This window comes from Talpa occidentalis, unplaced genomic scaffold (assembly GCF_014898055.3).
Source record: "Talpa occidentalis isolate TD23 unplaced genomic scaffold, MPIMG_talOcc4v2.1 talOcc4.16, whole genome shotgun sequence".
Classification (NCBI taxonomy): Eukaryota; Metazoa; Chordata; class Mammalia; order Eulipotyphla; family Talpidae; genus Talpa; species Talpa occidentalis.
Window position 1 is genome coordinate 53,407,454 of NW_023601653.1, and position 22,482 is coordinate 53,429,935.

The 22,482-nt window shown below is 35.5% G+C and overlaps 1 protein-coding gene across 20 annotated transcripts in view; it reads left to right on the top strand.

The window, feature by feature from the left end:
• SOX5 (SRY-box transcription factor 5) overlaps positions 1–22,482 on the top strand; it is a 1,024,531-nt gene that overhangs the window by 881,401 nt on the left and 120,648 nt on the right. For 18 of the 20 annotated variants that reach the window (XM_054696382.1, XM_054696384.1, XM_054696380.1 and 15 more), the window contains one exon: positions 13,935–14,058. In XM_054696382.1, coding sequence (XP_054552357.1) covers positions 13,935–14,058 — 124 coding nt within the window. The remainder of the gene's footprint in view (positions 1–13,934; positions 14,059–22,482) is intronic. The other 2 variants (XM_037514221.2, XM_054696379.1) reach the window with 1 other exon arrangement.

The following is a 22,482-nucleotide window of genomic DNA, read 5'->3' on the forward strand; positions in this document are numbered from 1 at the left end:
GTTTGTCTTAATTGCAATATTTTCTTCTTAAATTCACATTTTGCTAATGGTATATTCCCTGACTTACTCTTCTGGATTAGTGCAGAAGTCTGAAATGCAGCTTTTTAAGGGACTCAAGACTTCCTTCTGGTTTCCAGGTACCCTTTCCAAGATTTGCCATGAAGATAAACCTTTCCCACCTACTTTTTTGTTTTCCTTTTGCCCATGTCTAACTTTTGAGTCTCTGCATCATAAATTATGTTGACTGTTATATAATCAGAATCTACTTGATTTGTGCCAGCAGGGGGTTCTAGAATGTCCAATATTTAATGGTTTTCCCTCTACTTAAAATTTTGCATTTGAAATAATCATTTTCAAGCTGGGAGTCAAAATTTTTGTCATTTAAAAATTTTTCATACAAGTTGTGATTTATTTTGCTCTGTTGAGACTTATTTTGAAGTATTATGTCCTTTACTAAAGTGACCATATATAGGGCCTCCCTGGTGGCACAGGGAGTTAAGTCATGAAGCTATCAGCAGCCACTTCAGCACGAGTTTGATCTCTGGCCAGGGAGCTAACCCACATGACAGACCTCTCCTGTCTCTCCAGCTGCTCCCCTCTGTAGTGTATCGCTGTCAATCTGCCTATTCTGTTCCCCACTCTGTCTCTGGTGAATCCTCTCAACCCCCACAACTCTGGCCTACACGCCAGCTCTTGTATGCATAAATAATCTTAAAAAAAATAAAGTGACTGTGAAACCTCTTTGTTAAAAGCCTAGTTTGTAGCGCACCTAGATTTGAATTCCAACTATTTTACTAGATATCTATCTGCTCTCATGCTGCCTTAGTTTCTTCATCTGTAAAATGGGGGTTACAGAAGAATCTATATCATAGTTTTTGTGAATTTGGATGAGTGAAAATTGTGCAAAGGTCAATATGAATAAAAAATTGTATCATGAGAGACTTAGTAAAACAATCAGGACCATTAGCAACCATCTATCAAATATTTGTGATAAATGGCAAGCAGATGGAAAGAATTCCTGTAGTGAGTTCTCTTTTCATCTAATGAAATACCCTATTAAGTTAGAATTGTGATAGTTTTAATGACTAAGAAAAAATGATTTCTGATCAAGAAAGCAGTCTATGAATTTTGCTAAGTGCCCATAGTATTGGAGAGTCATCCTAGCTTAAACATTGTCATTATGTGTATAGAAGTTACAGTGCTTTTTTGCTCAGAGGCATCAGGTAAATTTAGTTAAGTAGTAAAATTAGACATATTTTCCTAGATTATTCCAAGAAATATAAAATTTTCTATTATATAATGTGTATATCATAGTGTATTATACAGTATTCCTTTTTGATGAGATTAATAATTTTTTGATTCTATGAACGATATTTGTTGAAAGGATTAGCCAGTTAATTTTCATCGTAAGATACATTTACCTTGCCCTTCCTGGTAAATTCACACATTTTATTTTGACAAATGTTCTAGTGAGAGGCTTACCACTAGAGTCCTCAACTGTAGCAGAACTCGACCAGTATCTGAGAACCAAGTCCCAGCAGAGACCTCCAGGCTGCACCCAAGAGTACTTAGACAGCACGTATTTTTCACATCCTAAGGGATGGAGCTGGTCACTGACTTGCCCCTGATAAGGTTGTATTTGGGGAGCTACTTGAAATTTTATTTTTGCTTTCATTTGCAGGAGCACAGACATCAAGGTTTCTTCCCACATATGTAACATTTGTCTTTTCTGACTCCGCACTCTGCATGCTACAGATTACAAATCCCCATATACAAGCAGTTTCTCAACTATCTAGTACCTGCTAGCTAAAAACTACTGGAACAAATTTGAATACAAGAAAAAGTATGCAGTCTAGTGATATTTTCTTAAAATAAGAATAATGTACCTAGTTTAAGGATGCAGCTATTTACTTGAATTTTTAGTTAAGAGATTTTTTTTTTTAGCATATGCCAAGGTCATGTCTACAAATTAAGTTCTATGATCTCTGTTTCTATATTTTTAAGTTGTGTTAACTTCTCTACTGCTGATAGCCAAGATAAAATTTTCAAGTGTATTTAGTGACACATGATGCCTCACATTTGAACTTAGTTTCTCTTCTATTTGTGCATTTGAACTTTTGCCATTAAAAAAATACCTACCTGCAGTTCCTGGGTTACTTCAACAAGGACACATCAGAATTCTAATTTCTCTCATCTCCTGAGGAATTAGGAAGAGCACAAAATCTAACTGTGAGCATAATTGACACTAAAACTAGCAGCTAAGGAAAATAATAGGTTGGTGGTAAGAAAAGAGCATCAGATATTCACCACACTTTGAGGGAAATTCTTGACTCCTGAATGAAAATGAAATAATGCCTAGGGAATTCCTAAAAAGAGTGCATTAATAAACTAGTTACTCTTATGAGATAAAACTAAAGCTAAAACATGAGTAGACTTTTCCAAAGTGAATAATATTTTACATAGTTCTGTTGACACATACTGAGCATCTCCTGTGTGCTAGAATTGAGCTGGATGCCATAGTACTAGTGTGGCTTACCTTACCTTGGAGATCCACACAAGTGCTTTCAACCTAATGGGAGAGTTACATGGACTGGAAAAAAGGAAACATTTTTTGTTAAACACAACATATACACTCTCACCTTTGACTTTTAGCATCTCCTTTTTCCATTTTTCTGGAACACTTCCCCCCACAATACCTGAGAGGTGTATTGTGTCACTTAGTCCAAGCCTTTATTCTGATGTTACCATCCATTCCTCATTTAAGCTTGTAGCCTATACCCCAGAATTTTTTCCTCTGCTCTTGCTTTCATTTTTTCATATACTTGTCTGTCTTACTGTGGTGCTCCTAGACACTCTAGCACAAAGCAGGGACTCAGTGAGTGAATGAATGTAATCTCTTAGAGGGTTTGAGTCATCTTCATAAAGGCAATGATGCTTACACTGGGTTTTAAGGAAAAAGAGTGGTTGAGACTATGTCAGAGGAAGTTTCCACTACACCTCCTCGTCTCCAGCTTGACATCAGGTCAAAGAACAAAAGGTGTCTTGTCCAGAAAGATTCATAAATCTTGAGAGCAAGTGTAAGCTAACATGGACAAGAAATAAACATGTTAAAAGATTTTATAGTCTTATGCACTTTGCATAGAATAAATATTATTGGTTTAATATTTCAGCAAGAGATAAACTAATACAGGTCAAAGTAACTGGTAGTGCTCTCAGGGGATTTTAAATTAAATGTTACTATTAAATACTTTTAGTGAAGGGGACTCCCCAGTGGCGCAGTGGTTGAGCGCTGGGTTGCAAAGCTGCCCACAGCCTCTGCAGTGCCAGTTTGATCCCCGGCCACCAGGCGAGGGTCCCACATGGCACACAGACCTCTCCTGCTGCCTGCTGCTCTCCTCAGCAGTGTACTTCAGTCCTTCTGCCTGTCTGTTCCCTGCTCTGGCTCTGGTGAATTCTCTCATCCTCCTGCGCTTCTGACTGTACTCAGTGTTTGTATAAATAAATAAATCTTTTTTAAAAAATACTTTTAGTGAAGAGTAGATTGAAAAATTCACATTTTATTTTTAGTCTCAGTCAAATATCAAAGAATGTTTCCCTATTTTCTATTCTATTAAATAGGCAATAGCAGCTTAGCATTTAACATCTTAAAGATAAATAAGGTATATCATACAGTTAACACAGGAGAGCAATTTCTGTGTTACATGCCCTTCTACTTTTATATGCAGTAGTGTGTGATGTTCTGTTGTATAAGTCTCCACTGTTTGATTTCCTGTCACTTTTCCTCATTAATGAAATTGTAAATGACAACACCTGGTCTACTGATCTCTAATATGCTGCATAAAATTGTAAATGAACAAGTATACATGCAAGTACTTATAATGAAGTCATGTACATGTTGGAGGTAATCTTTCTTTATTTATTAGTTTCTACTTTGTTTGTTTTTCAATTGAACTCTAACTCTTATACATAAATTTTACCCTTTCAAAGTATCCAATTCAGTGGTTTTTACTGTATTCACAGTGTTTTGTAACCATCACTACTTCCAAATTCCAGAACATTTCCATCACTCCAGAAAGAAACTCTGTACCATTGGTAGTCACTTCCAATTTAACCTTCCCCATCAGAGAACATTTTTTGAGGTAGAGTATTTTAAAGAACTTATTTTAACTAAGATTTATATGACATGAAGAAAAGCAGATAATCTGTTAAGTTGATGAGAATATCATGAATCAAAAATGGTGAATTTTATTAAGTTTTCAAAACACAGGCTCCTGAGAAATACAATTGAAAAATATGTTGTATTTTATGTTGACCATTATATGTTATGTTGTCTTTCATTTGCATAAGAATGACAGTGGACATAATAATGTTAAGATATAAAACAAGATTGTATTAGTACTTACAAAGCTCGATTCTGTTTCTGTTTATTGAAAACATGGATATTCCTATGAAATAGGCTGTTTTGTTTTTAGAAAATGTTATTAATATGTAGCCAAATGTATTTGAGGAAACATATAGAAGGTGAATTCAAAATAATTTGGTTTTGTCAAGTAGAAATTAGTAAGTTATGAAAAATACTCACTTTTTAAATAGATGATAACTTCATCTTAACTAATGTATTGTTTGAGATATGTGAATCATTGTCTTTAAAAATTCTTTCACTCAATATTTTCCTTGGCAAATAGCTGTATTTTTCCAGTCTTTCACAATTGCTTTATTATTTGACATCATTTATTTGCCGCCCTTAAGTTTCTGTTATTATCAACTTTTAATATAGAGAATTTTCCTGAAGTCAGCAAATATACTTTGTTTAAGTATATATTGTATTTATGATAAATATCATCATTTTGGTTGACATGAGTTTAATATATATAAGAATGGTGCTATATAAGGGTGTAATACTTGAGTTTTGAAAATAAATAAAGGGCACTACTAGACAAGAAGAATATTTAAATCAAACCTGCGTAGTATTAAGAAAGTGACAGAGGTCTTAATTCTACAGCTTTTGAAAGTGGTTGTATCCTAGTAACAATGCCAACAATAAACACATCAGGCAAAAGTAAAAATACAATAGTGAAATGAGCCATTGAAAGGAAGAGTCAGTGACCATCTAATATTTCAGTTTCTATTATATCTAGCAGCAATCTGGTTAAAAAGAAATGACAGTTGCCCTAAAGGAAATAAAGTAGAGGTATTATTGTAGTAGTAGTTTGGAAAGAAAATTGCACTGTGGCTTGACTGGATTATTTCTCTATGCTTGCAAACTATCTCTACCTCTCTGTGGTGCTGCATCTTGCTTTCTTTATACAAATTGGGTTTGTATCATCTAAACTTAAAGGGCCCAGGGGCCCTTTGGTGACAAGAGGAGAAGGAAAAGGGGAATTAGAGAGAGAAAATGTGACAGGCAGTTTTGAAAAGAAAGGCAATTTTCATTGTGGGTCTATTCCTAAATAGGAGTTCTTCAATGCAATATTTTGTTTCTGCACAACAGTCAGTCAGAATCAAGTGCACGCTTGTGCTGCTTTGTGGGGCTTGGCACTGGCAGGTTTTATTTAGAAGGGTGGGAGTACAGGGGATCGGATGTGGGGAAGTTAGTATTTTGGCTGTATCAGCCCTGGAGGCAGAGTTAGCACTTGCAATGGGACAAAAGTATTTGTAGTCATCAGATAACTTTGCAGTCAGCTTCAATAGCATCACTCTTTTTTTCTACTTTTTTTTTTTTTTCCATTTTGGCAGCCAAGCTCCTAGTAGAACCATCTGTCTTTCTATTAGTATTTTTGAGGCCTGTTTTGAAGCCACTTTGCTTGGCAAAGTCACTTTCATCCTTGGAAACGATTTTTAAAAAAAGTTCTGTGGCTTTTTGCCGAAGAAGAGTACTATGTAAAAAATCCACATGGCTGTTCATTTTTGTTCAACAAGAATATGGCTACTTTGTCTTTGTCTTGAATCAAATGAAATTAGAGGTGATACAACTCCAGTGTGACTGTTGGGAAGTGAGAAAGAGAGATTGCAATGTTAGCGGTGTTTCTGTGTTCCTCCCTCGCCAGTGAGATTTTCTTTAGTCTTCCTAGTAGATTAATTGGAAGATAAATTGATGCCTTTATTCTTAATTTTAGTGTTTTTTGTTGTTGTTTCTTTTTCCTAAAGACCATTGCTTTGGGTAGAATGAAGTGACAAATCGACTCTGTTCTATGAAATGAAAAATTACGGACTCTTAGTGGTCATTGAAGATCCCACAACTCTTCTTGCTCACGGTAGAAACCCAGCTCTGTTATCCTGGTTACTCCACTGGGGTAATTATATCCTGCCTACGTAAACCCCTCTTGTAATCTCATTTGAATATTATATTTTTCATTTTCTCAGAAACTGCTGTGTAGGATTGCTGTGTGCTTCTAAACAGCCGCTCAGCTACCCGCAAAGGTGGCTGAGTTCCAGTTGTAGGTGAACTGATCCCTCAGGAAGACGCTGCTTAAACACTATAGTGCTCAATCAACTAAACTCTTGAGGAACGTTTGAAAAGTTTTAGATTTTACAGCTTATGCGTAATTGTGCTGACTTAAATCATCTCATCGCCTTTCATTTTAACATGTGTGTATGTAGTTTAAACACATCTGCCTCCTTATGTTGTCTGCAATCTCACACTGCTTCTATCAGGGAGTTGCTCCAATTCTTTAAGCCCTGACTCCCCACCCCAGTCTCATCCAGCCTTCCAGGCCTCTGTTCCTGGAGAAAAGCTGAAAGCCCACTGTTGTCCAAAGCCACGTTGACTTTCACTTAACCCTTACTTGCCCAGTCTGCCCCTCCCTTCCCCTTCCCCAGCTGGAATGTGAGATTCATTTTCTTTGATCCTCAACCATAGTGGCCACGCACTCTGACAAACATCACAAAAAACAGGAAGACTGACAGCATCATAGTTCAGATGGTCTCTCCAAAGGTCTTGGCATATTCTATCACTCTCTTTGATTGTTCATGGTCTTTTTCATTTCTCACAAATTTTACTTAACATTGCCAAACTACCCTTCTCCATCCCAAATTCTCATTTTCAGGATACAACCTTGTCTTCACCACTGAGAAAAATTTACCAGCGGGCTGGATTTGCTGTACTGTCCATGTCTGTCTAATATCTACTTACAGCATTTCATTCCTTGGGACTCAGAGTGTGAGATGTCATTTCCATTTCAAATTAATTCTTATACCTTTGCCTTGACTTTTAGACTGCTCTGGAATTTGGTCCACTGGTGAATTTCTCTCTTTCCCCCATATTTAAAATTTCTCCTACTTCTATTTGCCTTTACTATCTTCCCTTTCTTGCCTGTCATTCAGTCCTCAACTTTCATTTTGAAAGATGGTTTCTATTCTCTGTTCTCATGATATTTTTTAGACCTATAACTCTCTTCTAATTAATGATCCTAGGAGATATTTTTTTTTCTTTTTCTAAAATACTCCTTTGGTTATAGTTTTCACTACCCACCCTACCTCAATCTTGGGATTCTGTTGGTTTTTCCAACACCACTCTTATTTTCTTTATTCTCCTCTGTCTGTTCATAGACTTCTCTTCCTCTGTGCGCCATTGAATTGTTGTTGTAATAACCAGATGATATATTAAGTTGCCTTCTCTCTTTGTCCTTCAGACCATATTATCTAAATCACTTTCATCAATGAATGACTCCCCAGACAATAACCTCTCAAGAGCTCTGGCTTTAGAGTTGAATATCCATCTGCTAGTGAGGTATCTCCAGTGGAACACCATTTCAGTACATCAAACATACCGTTTTCCAAGCTATCCTTGTCATCTCTTCTTGAAAATTGTCATTATCCCTCTGTCTTTTTTTTTGATTCTTTTATACCCCTATAAATGTACAGAAACTAGACACCTGAGAGTTATCATCTTTTATTCTGTATATGATATATATAGATATTTTATATATAAATGCTATATATAAATATATGTATAAGGCACAGAAATTTTTGTTTATTCACACATTCATATCCTCGCCATCAACATTTCTCATTTATCTTTTTTTTAAATATGTGTTGATTTTTTTTTTATTCTTTCTCATATCCCTCCTGTTACTGATCAAGACCTCATGATCTGTTACCTCGTTGTCTCTCTCTCTCTTTTTTTAAAGATTTATTTATTTATACAAGAACCAGGGTACAGGCCAGATGTACGAGAGGAGGAGAGGATTCAACAGAGACAGAGTGGGGAACAAAACAGGCAGACTGATGAAATACACTGCTGAGGGTAGCAGCGGGTGAGACAGGAGAGGTCTGCTGCGCCATGTGGGTTTCTCCCCGGGGTCGAACCTGCACTGTAGAGGCTGCGGACAGCTTCATGGTGGGGTGCTTAACCACCTGCTCCACCATGGAGGTCCCTCATTGTCTTTTTTAACCTTCTGTCTGTGTCTTGTATCTTTATACTTGCCCTCAATTTTGAAGTTCAAGTTTTTTACTCTTATATGCAAACTGATACAAGCAGACCTCACACCACTGGTTCCTTCTTTCGTTTTTGCTATTCTTGGCTGCTGGTGGTGTTTCCCTCACACGATTTTCTGCCTCTATTGTTTAGCTCATGTCTCCCCGTCTGCTTGGATATCTTTTTCACACTTCAGTTTCTTTGCCTGTGACTAGCAGGCAATTGGACCTGCCTGTCCAATTAGACTTTCCATCTATTCTGCCTACCTCCAAGGGGCCTGCCTTCACTTCTCCTGGTTATGTTAGGAGTCTCTTGTCTGTGCTTCCATAGTAGCCCCTACAGGCCCCTATGTCAAATTAATGACAGTTTATTATAATTATCTATTCATTTGTCCAATGAGACTCAGGGCTCCTAGGGAGCAGACATTAGATGTGAATTCATCTTTGAATCCCTAGTTACCAAAAAATGCATATTCTGTTCAGCAAAAAATGTTGACTGAATGAGTAAGCTAATAAATAGTCTCATGGGATTGGAAGCCAAATTAACAATCTCAAACATCTACCCGATATATTGGTTTCAGTCATTAGATATATGGGTTCCAATCATTGAAGAGTATCTCAATAGAATATAAAAAATAAAAAATATTTAACAGTGAATAATTGATGAACTTTTATATGTCATTTTTCTAAGTGTGCTGTATGATTAGTTTGTGTTGAATATATATAATGTTAGTGGGCAATATTATGCAGAATCTATGTGATAGAATTATACAAACTTATAAAACTATTTTATCTTAAAGTTAAAAAATAAGTAGTAGTCATTTAAATTTATTATGAGTTATGCTAGCTTATAACACCCTCCCCCTTGCTAAAAAGACTAGATTTTGTGACAAAAATATTTAATTGAAATTTAATCATGAATGTCATACATTTTAAACCTTAATTGAGAATTTCATACATTAAAGAAAGAAAATAAATGAAATTAATGGTGAATAGGATTTGGAAACATTCAAAACTGGCAAATGTATAAGAACAAATTAGTAATCCTTTAACAAATTATAGTCATTTTAGTATTTGTCCAGAAAAATTATACTGTTTTGATGCTAGCATGTCCTTTTATACCAAAGAATGGATAGATTTCAACAGCAGTGGACTGAAAATTAGTTTAGAAATGGCTATCATACAGTTAGTGCTCATTACTTGCACTCGTTATGTTCTCCCTAGTTGCCACAAATACTGAATTAGCAAATATGGAATGTTCGCTCCTGGGAAAAGTTCAGTTACATTGCTATGAACCTCTGGTTATACCATTTCCATCTATCAGTCAGTGCATAACCTTGCTTTATTTGTGCTTTTGTTCAGACATGTTATTAATATTTATTATGTATTCATTATCCATTCTGAGCAATGAAACCACCACCAACATTTCTTACCAGTTTGCTTATGTCTGCAAATGGTTGAGCAAGTGATATTAGTATTTACTTTGCTGTACAAGTTTTAGTAAGTATATAAATTTGTAGGTGCAGAATCTGCAAATAGTCACCATAAACTGTATTTTAAAGTATGTTCCTGGGCCTCCCTGGTGGTGCAGCGGTTGACTGCTGGGCTGCAAAGCTGCCCGCAGCTTCTGCAATGCCAGTTCAATCCCAGCTGCCGGCAAGGGTCCCATATGGCGCTCAGACCTCTCCTGCTGTGCCTGCTGCTCCCCTTAGCAGTGTACTTCATCAGTCTGCCTGTTCTGCTCCCCTCTCTGGCACTGGTGAATTCTCTCACCCTCCCACACTTCTGACTGTACCCAGTGCTTGTATAAATAAATAAATAAATCTTAAAAAAAATAATAAAGTATGTTGCTACTTGCATATATGGTTTAACCACACAGGATACCCCTAAGATCCTTTCTCAGAATTAAAAATTTGTGTTATTCTATATTCATGGACCTTAGAAAATGTAGATTCTAGAAAAAAGTATATTATTATGCACAGTGCATCGCAGTGATCACATGGCAAAAGTTTGGATACACAGATTTTTAAAAGCACCAGAATTCACTGCAATGTACTTTATTTCTTTACCCACAGATTGATGCAATGAACTTTTAAAGCTACTAAAATTTTTACTGAGACATTATTATAAATGTTTAGAATATAAATGAAATTTTGGATGAATACTGCCACACTATCAGACAATATAACAAGAAATCGTTCCTTTACAGTTATAATAAAAATAATTTTTAAAAACTTTAGAAATAAAATTACCAGGAAAACTACAAGAATGATATAAAGCAAATGAAGACATAACTTTGAAAGATAGTCCTTCTCTGAGCCATCATGCCATCAGGTTATTGCATTTAGATAGAAATTCCACATCCTAAAATTAATGTGGAAAAATAAATGTAAAACAACCCAGTAAATAATTTAAAATAGCAATTACAGAGTACTTACTTTACCTATTCTTAACACAAATTATAAAACTAACAATTAAAAACATCATGATACTAGAATATAGTAAGCAGGTTTAACTGTCCATTATAGAAATACATAATAAATTTCTAATATTTCTGGATTGCTTTTTCATTTCTTCATGCATACATGATTCAAAAATAAAAGTGTTACATCATTGCTGAAGCTTAAGAATAAGATCACAAAGCAGTTTGTGTTTTATGTTGCCATTCTTCTGTGGTGAAATTGGATTCCTTCCTTGTTATTAAGTAACTTTGTGACCCACAGGTCTTTTGTGGACATTTGGAATAGGTACAATAGGTGTGTTAGAAAGGTGGGACTGTTTCATTTCTTTTTTTTAATTATAAATTGTCAATACTTATAGTATCAGCTTCCATTCTAGGTTCTAGAGCTGTAATAATAAATAAGTCACAGCCCCTTGCCTAAATAAATGCACAGGTTATTAATAAGACTTCAGCTATACAGGTGACTATTATTCAATACAGGAAGTGTTATATTAGCTGTATGAGGTTAGAAGTAAGAGTTTCTTCTCCTGAAAGTTGGCACTGTAAGAAGCAGTGCTCACAGGCAAAGGCACTAGGTGTTCCTCAAAGCCTTTGAAAACTAAGAAAAATTTTCCCAGAAAGAAAAGGAAAACAGAAATCACTCAAAAGTAAGGAGAAAATACTTTTGAATGCACTCAAGCATGGAAAACACTAAGTATGCAAAGGACTCTCATTACCCATGGAAACAAGGGTGTAGGATGTCTCAAGGAGGACAGCAGAAATAACTAGAAAAGTCGGCTGGGACAAATTGTGAAGACTTTTCAATCTTGCTGATGAATATGGCTATTATTTTCTAAGTATCAACAAGCCATCAAAATGTTTTCAAAAGAAAAAAAAAATTTCGCAAGAGGGGCATATCAAATACAGATGCAAGATTCATTTAGAAGGAATTGTAGAAGGAACATAGCTTAATACCTGGTTTCATCTTCTGGGTACTAAAACTTGTACTAGTGAGGCAGAGTCTCCCTTCCCACTACTTACATATCGGACAGTGCTTTGTGACTCAACACAAAATTATAGGGGTGGTAGTGACTGAAAGCATTCTTATGAACAGAGCTTCTCACTACTAGATGCACAATGGAGTCAGGAGAGGACTTTTGGCGATAACTGGCAGCTGGGTGTCCCTCCGGTTGATTTGGATTTAACTAGTCTGGGATTTAAATTGAGATTTGAAAAGTTGTCACAGCTTGCCAGTGATTCGAATATACATTCAAGTTTGAGAACTAGTGCACTATAACAAGAAGCTGTTGTTTCTGCAATTCTAGAAGTCATTTAATTTGAAGTTTTTTCTTTACTCCAAAATGTCCTTATTAACTTTATGGTATATCCTATAACCATCCTTTTATTAGAAAAGAGAAGATGTAGTATGTGAAATAAATAACTTGTCGTAACTACTGATAATCCTTAACCAGTGTGACAAGTTTGATTTTTGTTTCTTTGCTTGTTATTCTGGTCTGCATCCTCTTCCCACACTGAAATGGATGCCATACTGTTTTGTTTTGGGGTACCTACCTCTTGTTTTAGGTCACTTATTTCTATATACTTGCTCCATATGTAGTCCCCTACTTAAAAAAAAAACATTTATTTATTTATGATTACAAGAACTGGGGTACAGGCTAGAGGTATGGGAGGTGAGAGGATTCACCAGAGACAGAGTGGGGAACAGAACAGGCAGATAGACCAAAATACACTGCTGAGGGGAGCGGCGGGCCAGTCAGGAGAGGTTTGCCGCACCATGTGGTGTTATCCTAAATTCTCATTTATATAGTCAGTGACAAACTCTAATCAATAATCATATTCATAAAGAAGATCCTAAATTGGGAGCCTCCCCTGGAGGTGCAGGTGGTTGAGCACAGCGCTGTAAAGCTGTCCACAGCCTCTGCAGCACTGGTTCAATCCTGGCCAGCTGGTAAGAATCCCACATGGTGTGTCAGACCTCTCCTGTCTCGCCTGCTGCTCCCCTCAGCAGTGTATTTCATTCAGTCTGCCGGTTCTGTTCCCCACTCTGTCTCTGGTGAATCCTCTCCTCCTCTCGTACATCTGGCCTGTACCCTGGTTCTTATATGCATGAATAAATAAATCTTAAAAAAAAGATCCAAATAAATTGGGGGGAAAATCATAGGTATTTTAGTTAATGACAACTTCTACATAACTGTGGGAAAGATTGCATTAGGTTATAATTCTGGAAATGGCTGTTGAGTTCAAAGAAGACATTGATTCTGTTGATGCTAGATTATTTACTATTGTCAACCCAATGCTCTGAGAATGATGCTGACAAATTAAAACGTGTTCCAAAAATGGCAACCGACACAGACACCATGTGGTTTGGGGAATTGTTCAATTGCTCCTTAAAAGACAGATGAAGACCAAAGTATAGAACAGAGTAGGATTCATAGGGTAGCTTTCTAGACCTCGCTTTGACACTGTCATCCCATGTCCTTACATAAGTCAGTTCTCCTTTGGCCCCCGTCACTCTCCTGTACTGAGAAGGGAAAGTCAGACTCTACATGCTTTTCCAGCTCTGTTGTTCAAGAATTAAAAACTTTCATTATTTTGTGTGAATGTGAGAACTGCGAGAACTGCCTTCAAATAACTGATCATGTAAAAAAAAAAAACAATTTAATAAGTTTTATTTTAGAGGGTAGAATTAATCCAGCAGATGGGATTTAAAGATGGAGAACTTCAGTTCAATATAAGGGATACCTTTTTAACCACATTAATGAAATACAAAATGTCTTATAGTGTAAAGTAGCGGTGGTGCTTTTGTCATGGTCAAGAATATCGAGAAGGGAAGTTATTCTTCAGCTTAGAGAGTAAATTTAGTAACACAACTATAAAATACTCTATTTTTCCTAGCTCAGTTAGTCCCAAAGCATGACCTCAAGCCTAGTGCTCCTGCAAGCTTATGTGCCAGTATATTGAGTTGAATAAATGATCTCACTGTATACAGTAAAGCAAGGAGGGAGGGAAGCATGGAGCATCAGAACTTCCTCTCTTTGATTCACTATATTACATTCAGCAGGTTCAAGGTCAATTGCCGCCATTAATGATTCCCGTGTTTCCTCCTGACCAACGGACGTTGGCTGCAGCTGCCCAGCAAGGATTCCTCCTTCCTCCAGGCTTCAGCTATAAGGCTGGATGTAGTAAGTATCATTGCTTTTTCATTTGGGAATTAGTGGAGGGCATGGCTTTAAGTTAGGGCAATTTCATATTACTGCCACACAAAGACATGAGCTCACCCATAGAGCACTTTTATTTTAAAGAGGAAATACACAGAAGGTGCAGAAAAGGTTTTGTATTAGTATTTAAAAGTGCCTAGGTTATTTCTATGCATCTAAAGCCAATATTTGCTGTTTATAAGTCAGTTACATAACTTCTATTTCAGTGTATTTTAAAAATATGAATACAATATTGACATGCATGTTTTTGCATAGAGAAGATGGATGCATGCTTTTCAATAACTTTCCATTGCTCTTTAAGATAAACCCAAAGTCCCCTCCCTATGTTAGCAGCCTAATTTCTCACTCATATTCTTTCGTGCGTGGATCACACCTTGTTCTTTCTTGATTCTGGACTTGCTTGGTCAGTGCTTGCTCTACTTGGCACTATGAAACTCCTCCCGCAGCTGAGATCAGGGACAGCTAGCCTGACCTACTTTCCCTGTTTCTTGCTCCCTTTGGATCTTCTATATTTTTCTCTTTCATTTCAGTTGTAAGCCCTATGAGGGCAGATTCCGACTTTGTCTCGTTCATAATTGTATCTAAATTTTCAGTACAGCTGTTTATTGAGTGAATGAATAAACAGTCGCTCATTGTCAACAGTACAAGGCTGTCTTTTGCATTGGGTGATAAGTTACGTCATTATAGCATCAATATCACATATTAACTTAAAGTCCCATGATTTGTGACTTTCACTTTTACCCAAGTTGAAATTGTACATTGTGACTTTTGGAAGCAGTCTGTTTCTTCATTTTGTAATACCTAAATAGCCATAATCTGTTAGATTCTATTAGATAAAAACAGTAACTCAAATTTCAAAGAGGGACTAGACTGCTATGCTGAATACCTTCTTAAACCTCATTACAACAGCCAGAAAGAATATAGAAAAAATAAGTCTCTTGAAATATTTTCATTGATAAAAGTAGAACACCACTGAAAAAATAGCAAAATATTATCATTTTGGATATTCATATAGAATGTTATTTTGTAAATTTCAATGGATTTTTGTTCATTTATATGCTAATAAACTGTCCATTAGCATCCTGCTATGCAGTACCTACTGCATGTAAGGAGCTATATCCAATATTGTGAGAAATCAGTTTTCAGTTTCCTCTTAAAGGATGTTTTGAAATTTTACATTTATTTCTAGTCTTTGAACCTTCCTCTATATAATATTGAAGAAATTCGAATTTTAAAAAAAAATACGAAGCCTTTGAAATGAGTAGATTGAAACTATAGAGCCCAGATAAAAGTGAGCTGATCTCAGGACTATAAAAATTCTACTTGTATGGCACAAGTTTTTTTTTTTTTTTTCTTTTTTTAGTTTTACACTATTTTTGCTCCTCTTTATCTTAACTTTGGTTTCTTATGTTTTAAAATTATCTTCTCACTTTGGATCCATAGTTAATTTAATATTAGTTACTCTATCATCTTGTCTTTTTTGGTTGATTCCCATAGCACCAAATTTAAAAATTACTATTAGGAATATATAGAATAAATACTTTAAATTCTAAAAATAAAATTTTAAGTTGCATTTTAAGAGTTACCTCTTTTTAATGGTAAAGACATTTTTGTTTCATTTACATTTTCCTGAAGAATTACTATTCAGATGTAACCTTAGATACTAAAGTGAAAAAGGAAAGAAAAAATAGCATCAGTTGTCTCAGACTGTACCTGCAATATATACATATAGACTAGTTTTTTTTCCTAAAAAGAAATATTTTAAGCAACTGTAGAAAGAAGCCCCATTAGTAAATATTGTGCTGAAGAGAAGACAATGCAGCATGTGAGCATAGCATGACTGTTGGCCTAGCGAGGTCAGAAGCACCTGGCCTCGCCTCCATCAGCAGAGTCAGTACACAGTATTTGTTCGGTGTAATTGTAATTTGGCTTGGACAAATTTGTTCCTTTTGAAATTGCTATAGCAATTTTATTTGCAACCTTCAGTGATAAAAGTTAAAAACAATAACACTTATTTTGTAACCTTGGGGATAAAATAGAACAAAGCTTCTGCAAGCTGCTGGTGAGCTTAATCCTGCATCATGCCAACTCTAGAATTCTAAGAAGAAACCAGCCACCACAGATGGCATAGAAAGTGCCTCCCTTGTTGACACTCTGGCAGATTGAGTCAGTTTGAATAAGGAGCTGTATGGAAGTGATAAACCACCAAGACTATTTCCTCCATAATCATTTTGCAGGAGAGGAGTAGGAGCAGGCGAAGAAACAAATTTTCCATCTACTTTCTTCTGGTCAGCTATGTCTGACTTCTCCATTTGTCAATTGTTTTAATTTAGTGATATTACATATTTCTCAATGAAAAAGATGAGCCCATTTAATTACTTGACATTTGATTTGAGTGTCAAGTAAATTTGAAAAATATCTAATTTGGTGGTATCAAAAGCTGAAATGCTTTTTCATCAATCCATTCATAGAAAGTAGATATAAGTTGTCCTGTTTAATCTATATGTCTTGAGAAAATGAATAAAATTGCTAAAACTTCACAAAGATGTCAGAATATTGTCAACATGGAGAAAATAAAAACACAAGGTAGGGAGTCTAATCATCTTAGATTCAGTCAATATCTCTTGTTTTCTGAACTTTTAACTAGATGTAAAGAAATTTTCCCTTTAAGAAATACAATGGTCGAGGGCCTCCCACGTGGCGCAGCGGTTCAGCGCTGGGTTGCGAAGCTGCCCGCAGCTTCTGCAGCGCTGGTTTGATCCCCGGCCGCCAGGTGAGGGTCCCACATGGCATGTAGACCTCTCCTGCTGCGCCCGCTGCTCCCCTCAGCAGTGTATTTCGTTGGTCTGTCTGTTCTGTTCCCCGCTCTGGCTCTGGTGAATTCTCTCACCCTCCCGTGCTTCTGACTGTACCCAGTGCTTGTGTAAATAAATAAATAAATCTTAAAAAAAAAAATATCATTGTAATACTATAGCTTTAAAAAAAAAAAAGAAAGACAATGGTTAAAGTATGGTATGGAATGGAAGACCTAAAGAACACAGTGGAATTTAGACTTTCTTAATCTCTAGAAATGTGTGTCATTAATAATATAAGAATAAAATAATTGCAGCATAGCCAGAGACAAGATAAAAAAGAAGCTATAAAGAATGTTAATAGTATGTTTTTATGCATGAATGTGTAGATAAATTTACAAATAGTTATATGCTGTTAGAATCTCAGATTCTGTTTGGCATCTGCCATTAATGAAACCACATTTCTTCATGGATCTGTATCTAGTTATTACTTTTCCTGCTTATTTCTTAAAACCAAAAAAAATCTTCCAAACCTTTGAGGATGTAAAAATAATGGTATATTATTAAACTGAATGCTTCTAAGATACAAAAAAAACAACTTGAGAATAAACATGTGGAACCACTGGTTTGAATCAGTCATCTCAGTTTAGAAACCATTTCATTCAGGGAGAGAAGTTAATCAAATAATACGTATTTTTAATTTGTTATTTCTATGAAAACCTTCAACTAAGTTGTTTTCAAAACACTCCAGATTTTATATTACATAATTCCAAATACCAAAATAAATTTTATTATTTGTGGCATTATTAGTTCATTGTAATAATGAAATGGTCACTTGAAATAAATTTGAAAAAGTAAGTAACTGAAGTTCTATTCTGAATTATAAACTAAATGGGTGTACAAATGAGTCAGTTGAAGTATACTTTGAGTGGTAGAAAAATGCAAGAAAAGTACATTTCCTCTATTGGAAAAACCTAAGTGAAACTCTCATATCTTTCCCAAAGACTTCAACCTGTGTGCTATTGAAGCTCATGTCAAGTAGATATTTTTGAGATGAAATGTAAACACCCTTGACACCTGGAGAGTGGTTTTATGTGGATGAGAAGACACCACTTTTGTGTTTCCTTAATATAGAAAAAAAATTCCACTAAAATTGAAAATAATTTTGAATGTGTATTTTGGTTCTGGACCAACATTCTGGACTTGAAAGAAATTTTTGAGATAAGGTGGCTGAAGGTCATGTGTTTGGTCAATACCAATTCCTTTGACTCACACGTCCAGTTCTTCCACAGCAATTCCACTGGTTCCCACTGTCCCTTTCCTTTCTGCTTGGGTGTAACATTTCTAACAATATAATTGTACTAGATATGATAGAAATTTCGACAGGAAGGGCAGAATCTAATACAGAGTAAAATAAACAGTTGTAAAGGAATTCCTTGATAGTTTAGCCCCTAAACTATCATGTAGCTACAGGGCCTAAAACTACAGTTCCCAGATTTTGTGCTAAGGTACCAGACTACTGTGATGGATTTCAGAATATCCTGTGTGGATATTTAAAAATTGGCTATGATATGCTTTAAAGGATATTTTTAAATTTCAAGAAAACTATAGAGATAACTCTCAGATACCACATAAACTATCTTAGTTGCTTGGGCCTTACTCCTTATTAAAATGGTGCAAGTGAGCATTATTTCTTTGGTCCTAGGAGTGCCATGAAAATTATTGAGCCACTTACTGTACTTAAATTCAAGTTAAACTTCGGGCATAGTCTAGTATATGTAGTAATTTTAGAAATTATTATGACCTATTATGCTTGGAAATTATTGTTTGATCATACTCCAATCCACAGCCCACAGATTATTATAACAAAATTTATTTCCCACTTACAGTGCTATGTGCAATATTATATTGATAAGCAATTGGTTCATCTCTCTATACCATTTGATGCCTCTGTTTTTATGATTAGGTATTCAGTTGTTTGTTTAATTAACTCAATCTCAAATAGACAAGTAAAAATTGATAGTTACTTTATCTTCCTTCAAGTTACTGATCATCAGTTTCCTCATCTATAAAATGATCTAGTAGCACCTATTTCTACTGATTCGTCACAGAGATTAAGAAGTATTCCATAGATACAGTGCCTTGCACTGTGTTTGTCTATATTAGGTTATCTGTTACAGATAAATATTCAGTACAGTACCAGCAAAACACACCCACAAATTAATTGCATTTTATATCCTATTTTGGTTCATATTTATTGTGCACACCTGAATGAGGCTTCTTCTGAGTGAGGAAAATAAAATTTTTCAGAGAAAAAGAATACAGTTCTGATGGAAATATTTCTCTTATGAAAATACAACTTTAACTGTTTTCATTATAATCATCAAGTTTTAAACTTTTTCAAATATCATTTTCCATTATCAGAGCTCATATAGGAAAAGATCATGTAATTTTACAAAATATATTTAGTCACTGTTTTGGCTGTATGAAACTAGAATTATATTCACATACTCATTTTGCATTCTAACACATTGATTAATTTTTCAGAAATGTGCTAAATAAAATAGCCATATAAAGTTACTGATTGAGATATTTAATTGCCTTATGAGATTAGCTTAAATAAATAGAAGTCGATGAGCCAAGCTTAATAAACTTAAAATATGCTGTATTTACTCTTCATCAGTTTTCTGAACAGTATTTCCGCTTCCAATAAAAAAGGAAACTCTCAGTTAATTAGTTCCTCATACACCACAATAAAATTAATGTTTAGGAGTTAAATACCATAAACTTCCTCAGGCATATTTGCTGATGTGTTCCTGTTTTTAGTTAATGTCACATGTTTCATTGTGTAATGGGAGTGTCATGTGGGTCCCATTATATCTCTCTTGTGCAAAAAAGTCTATGTGTCTGGCATTTCAGGAGACTGCATGCTAATTTCTGATTTAACTGTGTCAGCTGACACACAGGTCGTTGACAATCAGTGCTGAAACAATCACCAAATCACAAGCTAAAAACCATTGATATGGTATCCTTTTATCAAACTGACAAAGTAAATAACATGTGTTGTCAGGATCACATCCTATAGGGTCTTTGTAAACAAGGAGAAAGAAGAGGATGTAACATATCCTCAGACTTCTGTGTTTGTATGTGTTAGAAATATTGTGACCAGTTTTTCCCCTTACCCTCTCCTGGGGTCTTCCAAACCATTGACTTTGGGCAAATCTGACTTAGTCATAACACTTTGTCAATATACATTGTTTAAAGAAATTGCTTTGCGGGCCTCCCCTGGTGGTGCAGTGCTTGAACGCTGGGCTGCAAAGCTGCCCGCAGTCTCTGCAGCGCTGGTTTGATCCTCAGCCGCAGGCGAGGGTCCCACATGGTGCGACAGACCTCTCCTGCCATGGCCGCTGCTCCCCTCAGCAGTGTATTTGGACAGTCTGCCTGTTCTATTCCCCATTCTGGCTCTGGTGAATTCTCTCACTCTCCCGTGCTTCTGACTGTACCCAGTGCTTGTATAAATAAAAAAATAAATAAATAAATCTTTTATAAAAAAGGAAAAAAAGAAATTGCTTTGCTACTTTAGAAGTCAATCATTTAAATTCCTTTTTGAAAGAAATAGATGGATAGTTTAAAAATCTAAATGATTAAAAACTACGGAGAACTGAGTGTAAAAATGTTAATAACATTCCTTAATTATCTGGTGAAAGCCACCCTCCAGTTCTCCTGAGAAAAATGATTCTGAGTCAATAAAACATGTTTCTTGGTTTAAAATGGAGTTTATGAGTCATTACTGAGAAAAGGGAGGTAAGTCTGACAAAGTGTCACAGTATAAAAAATAATAGTTACACTGTGTCTTATTGTTTAGAAAACAACATAGACAGATAATTTTAAGCATCATAGCTCTGTGAAGTTATAACTGAAGGATCACTGGTTACTACTAATCGATATTTGATTCAGCCCCCCTTCTACCCTGCAAAAGCCCTGTCTTTAATATGTTTTTCAGATTTCATTAGACTATAACTAAATCTTGTTTGCTTTTAAAAGTAAAGACTATAAGAATGCCTTTAATTTAAATATAGACTAACTCAGTTTAGTATTCTCTTTTTAACCTGATTCTTATGTTTCAGAGTATAGGTGTGGCAACAGTCAATAGAGAATTTCATCTCAGGAGCCAGCTCACCCCACATAAGGTTATCAAACCAGAAGCATGAGCCACGATATACAATAATTATTTAATTTGAGGGCCTCCCTGGTGGCGCAGAGGTTGAGCGCTGGGTTGTGAAGCTGCCTGCAGCCTCTGCAGCACCGGTTCGATTCCTGGCTGCTCCCCGGCCACCGGAGGAGGGTCCCACATGGCATGCAGACCTCTCCTGCCACCTGCTGCTCCCCTCAGCAGTGTACTTCGGTCCTTCTGCCTGCTCTGCTCCCTGCTCTGGCTCTGGTGAATTCTCTCACCCTCCCGAGCTTCTGACTGTACCCAGTGCTTGTATAAATAAATAAATAAATAAATAAATAAATAAATAAATAAATAAATAAATAAATCTTAAAAAAAAAAGAAGGGATTCCTCTTTTAAAAAAAATAATTATTTAATTTGAATAAATGTAACAACTAGCAATACTGGACAACTCTTACTATCCAGTAATACTTGAAATTTTTAAAATCTACTTAGATCATAATAACTCTCCACATTTTCCCCCTAATATACTGAAGACAGCACTTGCTGACAACATAAACCTGAACAATGTAGTAGAAGTATTAGAAAACAAACTAAAAGTTCTCTGCCCACACTCTTATACTTCTATAATCCCAGTCCCCAGTGGTAATGTAAAAATTGATAGGTACTTTTCCAGACCTACATATAAATATGTATTATATGCATCTATTAATAACCAGACATATGCAATATGTAGGATGTGAGCACATCTGTGTAGTGTAATATGTATGCTATTGTTTATATAATATTTAATGTTTATGAGGGCAAATGCTATATAAAAGATAATATACTTATAAAATTTTATCATAGCTATCTTTATTCTTCCATAATTTTAGACCCAAAAGTAAGCATCATATTTCTCCATATTTTATTTGCTTTCTCCACTAGTAAGCATCCAAGTGTGCCTAGGATATGTAGTTTTAAACAATGCTCCAGTAAACATTTTTGTACGAACACAGTTGACCCATATGAATTCTTCCTGTAACCAGTTCTATTCCAAGATTTTGATAATTTAAAATATTTGTAACTTTTTGAACATTTTCATTTGAGAGAGTCCCTGTAAATTCCAATGCTCTCTGAATTAGTTCATAGAGAGTTTAAAACTTTCAAAGTTGGTCTGATATCAACTATGAATAAGCATTAATGAGACTTGTAAGATGAAGTTATATGGACTTAATGACTTCAATCAGGAAAAAAAATTAAGAGTTCACATGACTTTGGCATTCTCAGTTTGAGATTCTTGGTTTGAGATTCTTAGTTTGAGATTCTGTGCCTTCAGAAAAGTCATTTTATTCTTTGTGCCTTAGCTTTTTCATCTTTTAGGTAGCTATGGTAATGTCTTCTCTGCCCATTTCTTAAGGAGATTGTAAAAATTACATGGA